This window comes from Phaseolus vulgaris, chromosome 3 (assembly GCF_000499845.2).
Source record: "Phaseolus vulgaris cultivar G19833 chromosome 3, P. vulgaris v2.0, whole genome shotgun sequence".
NCBI lineage: Eukaryota > Viridiplantae > Streptophyta > Magnoliopsida > Fabales > Fabaceae > Phaseolus > Phaseolus vulgaris.
The window spans coordinates 10,155,652-10,164,550 of record NC_023757.2 but is presented as its reverse complement, the minus strand read 5'-3'; the positions used below and the strand labels follow the sequence as shown (position 1 = coordinate 10,164,550).

General features: G+C 33.9%; 1 protein-coding gene and 1 long non-coding RNA gene across 3 annotated transcripts; one reads left to right on the top strand and one right to left on the bottom strand.

The window, feature by feature from the left end:
* The first annotated feature begins 2,075 nt into the window (after nucleotides 1-2,075).
* On the top strand, nucleotides 2,076-5,133 carry LOC137806601 (uncharacterized). The gene is made up of 3 exons (XR_011080371.1): nucleotides 2,076-2,289; nucleotides 2,625-3,096; nucleotides 4,627-5,133. It is a non-coding gene; the product is annotated as an uncharacterized lncRNA (long non-coding RNA).
* LOC137806600 (transcription factor MYB124-like) lies at nucleotides 2,442-8,648 on the bottom strand. Of its 2 annotated transcripts, XM_068606805.1 has the most exons (13): nucleotides 8,355-8,648; nucleotides 7,624-7,866; nucleotides 7,471-7,517; nucleotides 7,312-7,368; nucleotides 7,124-7,196; nucleotides 6,376-6,431; nucleotides 6,100-6,279; nucleotides 5,844-6,022; nucleotides 5,565-5,710; nucleotides 4,886-5,019; nucleotides 4,609-4,808; nucleotides 4,218-4,363; nucleotides 2,442-3,082 (listed from the first exon to the last, which is right to left on the bottom strand). In XM_068606805.1, exons 2-13 carry the CDS (start codon nucleotides 7,783-7,785, stop codon nucleotides 2,972-2,974), a joined length of 1,491 nt encoding a protein of 496 aa, XP_068462906.1. In that variant the 5' UTR covers nucleotides 7,786-7,866; nucleotides 8,355-8,648; the 3' UTR covers nucleotides 2,442-2,971. The 2 variants fall into 2 exon arrangements, with proteins under 2 accessions (XP_068462906.1, XP_068462905.1); XM_068606804.1 differs by lacking the exon at nucleotides 8,355-8,648 and having other exon boundaries at nucleotides 7,624-8,219.
* Nucleotides 8,649-8,899: the final 251 nt, after the last annotated feature.

The window sequence follows — 8,899 nt, the reverse complement described above, 5'->3', positions numbered from 1 at the left end:
AATATATTATGGATTACAAAATCGAGAAGAATACCTTAGGGATTCTACAATACAATCCGTTATACCTCCTAACCATAATATGTATTATGGATTGTACAATTCAAAAGGTCAATTCGGATCCAGAATTGACTTCAGATTGTACAATCTAAATTGTAGTTCAAAATGTGTTACAAATTGAATAATTTGGAAGGTTCTTCTGAATCCTGGTTTACCTTCTGAATTGTATAATCCAGAATACATATTATACTAAGGGTGTTACGGATTGTACAATTTGATATAAAAAAAATGAAAAAATAAGCTAACCGAAAACAAACTCTAAAAATATCGCAAAATATATTTCAACCATCAAAAGTTCGCCATCAAAAGTTCGCCACCAACCATCACAAGCACCCAAAACTACTTAAAAATGAAAAATAAATCACTACACTCTATCAATACAAAAACCCAAATATATATACTAAGAAGGGTAGAGTTGAAATTTTTTTTAAAAATATGGTAGTGTAGGGAGAATTTCCCATCATTTAATATCTTTAAAAAGTTGAATTGACAATTAAGAAGACACCGAGAAAGCCCACTTTTACATGTCACATATAAGGGCCAAGTTAACAAAACATTGGCTGCTTCTTCCTGCACCTCCATACCTTCTTCTCTCACCTCCATAGATTTTCATATTTTCAAAAATACCCTCTGTAATATTCTGGATTGCATAATCCGGAAGTCATTTTTTAAATTTGTAATTAGCTTCCGGATTATATAATCCAGAAGTCTTTTTTCAGATGCATGATTACTTTACAAATTATATAATCCATAAGTCTTTTTTAACTTTCGGATTATGTAATCCGAAAATCTTTTTCCAAATGCGTTTCCAGATTATATAATCCGGAAGTTATTCTATGGGGGTGGCACAAGAAGGATAAAAATGTATTTTCATGTTGTGTATGGAGGTGTCAGAAGAAGATATGGAGGTGCAGGAAGAAACAGTCAAAACATTAGATGAACTTTTTTTACCAAAATGATCCATTTTCTCTTTCGTATCTCTGTTTAAAAGACCATTTTCATGTTTCATTTTCACCACTCACTCTATTCTTGTTTTCCAATAGCACATGAGAGTATAGAAAAAATTATTCTTCAAATGTGGTGGAAAGTGATGTTTATAGAGATCTCACTTGTGAGCAAGAATAACCAAAATTAGGATTGAGCAATCACTTAATGAACCTAAAGCTTTGATTGAAAATTTCGGGTTCAAATGAGAAAACTTAAACACTAAGAACATAATTTGATTGAATTTCAACTTGTGTCACATTTTTAGAGTTCTTCCAAAAGTGTATATTGGGGTTTAAGTTTTCTTGCTTGAATTCGGAATATTCAATCAGAACTTGATCTCTACCATTTGAAGCACCAAATTAGGAATTCATTAGGATCAAAGAATCACTTCACATCAATCGAATGTAGATTAGGATTTACGTTTTTTGGTTGAATTCGGAATATTCAATGAGAACTTAACTTGTTCTCTACCATTTCAAGGACCAGAACAATAACTTCCACATTAATTGAAGTAATGACCCTAAAGCTTTGATTGAACTTTCAGGTTCATTTGAGAAATCATAAACCCTAGGAACATAAATTTATTGATTTTCAACTTGTATCCCACTTTTAGAATTCCTCCAAAGTATAGATTAAGGTTTATATTTTTTTTGCATGAATTCCAAATATTCAATGAGATCTGTTCAAATAAAGAAACCTTGTTAAATATTTGAACGTGATTTTGTTCAATTAATAAGATCTGTTATCGGGCTTATATACAAGGCTTGATATTGTTCAAATAAAGAATGTAGTTTGAATGTCATTTACTCTTCTTCCAGATCTGGAAGCTCAAATTTCAATAGCAATGATTACAGACAGTGGCATTATAAATTTTAAAATCAATTAACGCGTTTACTAGCTCATTTGTTTAAGTGAATTGAATTTGAGTGAGTTGGTTGGTCAAACCAAATGAGTCAAAGTGTGTCTTTGGTGGCCAAAGTTAACAGCAAAGGTATGCACTTTATTTTGTAGGACGTTCCCTCTCTCTTTTTACCAACTGCTTTTACCTTGTTATCATCATTATCAGCTCCTGTATTCTCCCACCAACCATTAACCCCTTATCCTAACTAAATATAAGAATGCAGTGAGTGTGGAATTATTCTTCCACCCAGCACAAGATGATGCTCCATGGCAAACAAGCCGTATCAAAGAGAAAGGTATGCTTTGCCTCTATCAGGTCAGGGGGCAAGGTGACATGAAAACTCTGTAAGTATATGATTTACATATTCTCCATTTCTTGTTCTGTTTTCATGATGCTTCATGGCCTTTGCTTTACCATTTTCTTTTATTTACCTGGAATATAAGTCTTAGTTTGGAGAATTTTACAATTTGATTGAGCTAAAAACTGAAACAGTATCTGCACACCAAACCAAATGCATTTCCACTCACTTATGATTAAGTTTCAGTACATCAGAACCAAAAGGGAAAAATATTTATTAAATAACCTATGCACACTCCAAACAACAAATTAGAATCCAAGTTCCCACTGTTAAGTTTCTTCTCTCTCTTCTATCTATGCTAATGTATTCATACACACTCAGGAATCATGATGCTACTGATTACACAGCAAGCTCTGTACAAAATTCGGACAAAATGCTGATTGCTGGATTGGAGAAAAACAAACCCAGAACAATATCAAAATAAAACAAACCAAAGAATGACACACTAAGCAAGCCAATTTTATGTGCAAGTTTCAAAAAGGTAACTTTTGAGATGTTAGATATGTTGGATGGCGGCAAGAATGTATCATAACATTCTTGAGGAACAGCATATGCCTTTCAAAACTTTAGGCAGATTGAAATCATATTTTTTCTCCATATGCCAGAGATTACTGCCAAGGATGAGAAAGTAGGATTCAAAACGGATCAATATTTGTATCTCAGATGGTTTATAGACTTGGTAGTAGGGCTCTTTTGCAGGGTGGCGGTTGTGATGAGTTGGCACTTGGGTTGATGGATGGAGATTCCACTCCTAGTGTTTTCCTTAAGAAGTTCCTTTCCTGAAAGAATAAAGGTTAGTCTTCAGTGTCAAACATCGATATATTCTAATACTAGAGAAAAAGCGAGAAGTGCCATTACCAACGACAAACTAGAATTAAAAAAATCAATGTGTGAATAACATCTAACAGCTTCCACTAATCTTGCCACAAAATTAAATATTATTTGCAAGATAAACTTTTTCAAAATACTTCTAACTTATAAGAGCAATATAAGAAGGACAAACAAAATGAGTTTCTCTAAATAGATGATTTTTAATTCATATATAAACTAATTTTACTTTATGGTTAGTCTTTCCTTCGTATTTTCTTCTCCAATGAGTGTTTATGGAAAATTTTATCCAAACAAACCCTGCAGTTATATCATTATTATGCGCTCCAATGTGAGTAAGATCTTACACAACTTAATCTGTATGCTAAAAAATCTAAATGTCTCAGAAAATCTCATGCCATATACACATATATCGTATTAGTTTTACCAGCACATTATATGCCACCCAAATACTTGATTACAAACAGGTTGTTCTTCTTCATTTACCTCTTTTTTACCTGCATCAACAATTTTAGGTAGGGATTGCTTAAATATTTCAAAAGCCCAATGGACTTAGAAGTAGAAATAGATGATATTAGGAATACTTGAGTTAAGGTGCCTACTACGGTTTCATGGATTGAGTATTGAAACTAATGATGAAAATAAAATGCCACCATTATTTGATTTATTATTGATAGATTAATATTTAATATATAATAGGCATTCATCTTACTAAACTAAAAGGAAAAGACATGATTCCATTAATCCAACAACTAATCATGATTCCATTAGTTCACCGCTTTAACATGTCAATTTTGCATTGATAAGCTTCCCCTATAAAATCTCCACTACAACAAGCTCTACCATCAAGTTGAAAAGCTCCCATATTACTAATAATATATAATCATGCTAGTTATCATTATCAACATTATCAATATCAGATAACGGAAAATATCAGAGACCCTAAAAATCCTTTATGAAACTATAACAGAAATCATAATGGGTTCTGCGGTCAAAAGAAATACAATATATGCATATAGATCATTTTAAAAAAAATTATACAGAAATATAATCAATGCCCAAGTCCCAAGTTCATGGCTGACTTACACTTTCGGAAAATTGTGGGCTGGGAATTCCTGCTGCCAAGGATCTGAACAGAGGGGTTACTTGAATAGGGGAGCTGAACTCCAATCTTGATGAGGTAGAAACAATCAAGTCATTGTTTATCTGTTCCTCACAATATGGCAACATATCTGCTAGAATAGACATAATATTAACGCTTACCATTTATGGTATTAGCATATTGAAAAAAAGCATTTTATTTTAGAAAATATATAAAACTAGACCTTCATATAATTTCCAGCTTAGGAATAACTAACCACTTAAGAGATTAAGTTATTATCTGGTTATTCATCATCTCTTTGAACATAATCTATTATATATGTGGTCAATTGTTACTAAACTGAAATTTTATTAAAAATCCTTTCCATTTATTTACCTTTATCCACATTTGCAGTACAAAGAACCCCTTTCTCATCTCTGCCTACTCCTTTTTCATCTCCAAGTTGTTCAGACTTCATTTCAGTTCCAATATCCTGATGCAATGGGTGCTCTGAATTATCACCGGCTGACTGACAAAGGAAAGTTGATTCTGTACTGTATCCAGAACTGCTTGGAGAGTCGTACTGTTCCACTTGCCTAGAACATATTCAGAAACTATTAGACATTTTGCAGAGGCCACAGGCGAAACAATATTTTTAAAGATCTCAAAGTACCTCCAACAAGCCTGGCCTTCCTCATTACCGCTCTTCAAGTCCTTAGTGGTATCTTTATCTACAAGCCGTAAATCTGGAATCTTGTGACCAGGAATATCTGATTCTTTGTTTAGGTTCAGAAACTCTTGAAGAACCTGCCATCAGTTTAAACAAGTGTTAGATGAATTTAAAGGGTGTACAGAATAACATTTATCATATTTATATGCTCAAGTAAAAAGATATGTCAGCTCGTCATTGGTATCCTAAAATCAAGCTGAGTTTTCAATTTTTAGCAAGGCGATCTATTAACTATTTCAGAGTTCTCATTGGGAAGATTAACAACTTACTTGAATCATATTTCCCTTTAAATAATTGCTTCAGATTCATAATGAGATATGTTGCAAATGTTTTTAGTCAAGAAACTATAGGAGCATGCAATGCCTAAACCTTTTCAATTAACTTTTAATGCTTACCAGGGTGCTAACGAATTAAACAAAGATACATGTCAAGCGACTTTCAAAATTTTGATGCAAATAGGCTAGCACAACAAGTTACTTCTTATGTTTACTTCTAAAGATACAACCGGTACTTTTAGGGCTTTACTCTTCACAAAAACTAGCAAGTTCATTTTTTAAAGAAGAATATAATGTGTTCAATATTCAAAACTGAAGAAAGTCTAGAAGAAGTTATAACGCCTCACCTTCCAAGTGTGTTCAAGACTTTGGTCCATGTTTTCAGTATCAACTTTTAGAGCTAGTGAACTTAGTAACTCTGCCTGTTCCATCAATACACTTCTCTTTGGATCATCCCTTTTGAGAAATGTTCCTTGAATCTGGTTATCTTGGGCTGCAGAAGCATTATAAACCATCTTACAATGAGAGGAGGGCTGAAGTTTTGTTCGCTGAATATATTAACTATATCATGTTTTGTGTTTCAAGTTTTACTATTCAAAACTAAAGTTCAGTTTAAAGATAACTACCAGAATTAAGCTTGGGATTGCAAACATGCTGCTGGTCTGGCAAGCTGTTTGAATTATTGGAGTTTTGAGCTAATACTGCAAATGGTGCTCTTTGCTGTTGATTTATTGGAGCTCCATTTCCTAAATGTGATCGGTCCCCAAATTTGATCTTTTCTGCATCATCAGGGATATGGGCCCTCCTATATAGCCATAGGATAACATGTTAACACTTCTCTTCGTAGAGTTTGTGTATTTTGATACATAGAGTATACAATACCTCATCTTTTTAATAGGTCCTCCAGATTCAGCTGTTGTATCCATGTTATTATAACGTTCAAACATAATTCTCTTGTTATTTGAATTGATGTATGATGTGCCGTTCTCTTTTGCTAATGCTGCATATTTTTCTTTCTTTCTGCAGAGTGTGGAGAAACGGTTTTTCACAGCATTATCCGTCCTGTACAGAAAGCATTGCATTAAATATTAACCATTAATAAAATGGCTATCATATATTCACATGCACTAAAGAAGAAAAGAATCATTTTGTGGTTACCTGCCTGAAACCACCTTTGCTATTTCTGTCCATCTGTTACCAAATATTTTTTGAGCCTACAGAGAAAATGGCAGGAAATAAGATTATAAATGCCTCATTTTCTATGTGTAGTGAAGTATAGTTGATGTTATCTTCCGGAGTATGCATATATACATATGAGATCAGGGTTGATTGGTTTTAACCAACTCCTGACAGTAGGCTATGTTGCTTCTCAGTGCTTAAGTGCGTCAATAGATTGTGTTCTGGCCAGTGAAGACAAAAGGGTCTTATAATGTGGGTTTGGTCATAACTCATTCCTATAAAATCAACTTGTAAGGAGAGAATAATCCAAGTTATACACAAAACATGGTCATAGTATTGGTCAATGTGAATCTCCACCACACTCCCTCATATTAAAGACTAGATATCTTGACTGTGAAGTTTGCAAGACTTTGCAGATAGTCCGGCTATAGCCCAGTAGCAAGTGCAGGATAAACTCAACAACAATGACAGGATAAACACTTGTATCATTTTAAATTTGGGTTTTAGGTCTAATTCAACTCTACAGATTTAACTTGTAAGTTAAGAGTTGTCTCTCAGTTGTATCTTTTATTTTAGTCATACTACTCATTCAACATCTCCAACAAAAGGAAAAACATGAACTCCAATTTTTTAAAGTTCCATATGCTTCTATTATAAATTAAGCTTGTTAATTCCCACTGCAGCCGTGTAGATGAGAGTGGGTTCTGAACACAGGGAGCATCATTACCTCACATAAGAGCATGTCTTCCTCAGCTGACCATCCACCTTTCTTGAAATCAGAATTCAAGTACGTGTACCATCTGAAATTTGATTAGTAATAGAAGCATCAGAATGGTAGTAACAAAGAACCCAGCAGATCTCTTGAATCAGTGAAGATCAAAATCAAAAAATTGTGGACAATTTAAAAAACTTCACCTTCTTCTGCACTGTCTTGTCGTTTTGTCTTTAAACTTAGATGCAATAATTGCCCAACTGCATAAAAATTAATTACAATACAAAGCCCTTTAATGTCACTCATCAAGGAAGAAAATAGTGTGTACCACAAAAGAAGAATTAATAAAGAAGAATGAGTACTTTTCAGTTCCATGAATACCAATCCTCTCCCTTAGTATATCATCCTCCTGAAAAACTCGCTTATCCATTGTTAGAACTAAGTAAATGACATATAATGGCAAGTAAACAGAAGAATTAAAATAAATGTAGACAGCTAAAGAGAGAAAGAAACACCTCTTGAGTCCAAGTCACAATGTGACGCTCCTTCTTTTTAGATTCCTCGTTGTGCTCCTTCTTTTTAGATTCTTCAACGTGCTCCTTCTTTTTAGATTCTTCACCGTGCTCCTTCTTCGTGGACTCTTCATTATGGTGCTGCTTCATATCTTGCGGCATCATTTACTTCCGAGAGTGCTTATTATTCTATCGGCGTCCCTCTCTTCTTGAGGCTCCTTTTGCCTGAACCGGACAACTTGCATGCTGAAGCCAAAGGTTTATAATTAGAAGCTTTTATGTTTTGCAAAAAAATCGAAAAAGAAAAGAAAAAGCGAAACCATCACTTCTCCCTTCTCTTTCATATCCACCTTTACACCTTAATAAGCAAAAACCACATTCCCAAAAGCCCTCACCAAAAGGTATTCAATGGAAAAGGGGAAAATAAAATTGCTATTATCCTCAGTGATCAAAGGCAGAACAAAACAAGAAAACACAATCCAAAGTTAAAATTAGAGAGCCAGAGCTACATGAAATAGAGAGATAGAAAATGGGCAATGAAAATACTTAAAAGGGGTATATGGGATTGGATCAAAATCATATTCTTATCCAAACCCAACAAAGCATCAACTACCTATTTATTTCAAGGAGTACTGGTATGTAAAAAATAACCCAGAAATGGTGGGGGATCTAAACAAATTGATGAACTTGGAATATACCCAAATGAGTAAAAGAAGGGTCAAATTGACAAATACCTCAAATACAACTATGTTTGGACATGTGTTACGTATTCTTGAATAAACAGATAGCAGGAACACAGAGAGTAGAGAGAATCGTATGAGAAGCAGTGAGGAGAGTGAAGTGAGTCTTTTAGACCGAAGTACTAAGATTGATCTGTGAGTGTCCGAGTAATTTCGTTGTTTTGTTTTTCAGTTCTTTCTCTCTCTTACTTTTTTGAAAACGGTCACACACCCTCTGAGTTGGTTGGTTCTCTTTTCTTACAAGAAAGAAAGAGAATAGAAAAATGGTGGTGAGTGAATGCAAAACCTAAGATTAATTAATACATTTTATGTATTTATTTAATAGTTTTAAATAAACGGATAGTTGGGGTTAGTGCGCGGGCATGAGGGGAAGTTTGAATAAAATGCTGAATTCTATGAGAAGACTTGTGCTGTGGCACCTCCTAACGTGCATTGTTCAGTCTATATTAAAGCTCTCCTGGATTAGTGTGGCATACACTATTGCACACGACCACTTTCTCCTTTTGGGTTTTTAAATTGGTGTAATTTAAAAAAAAATT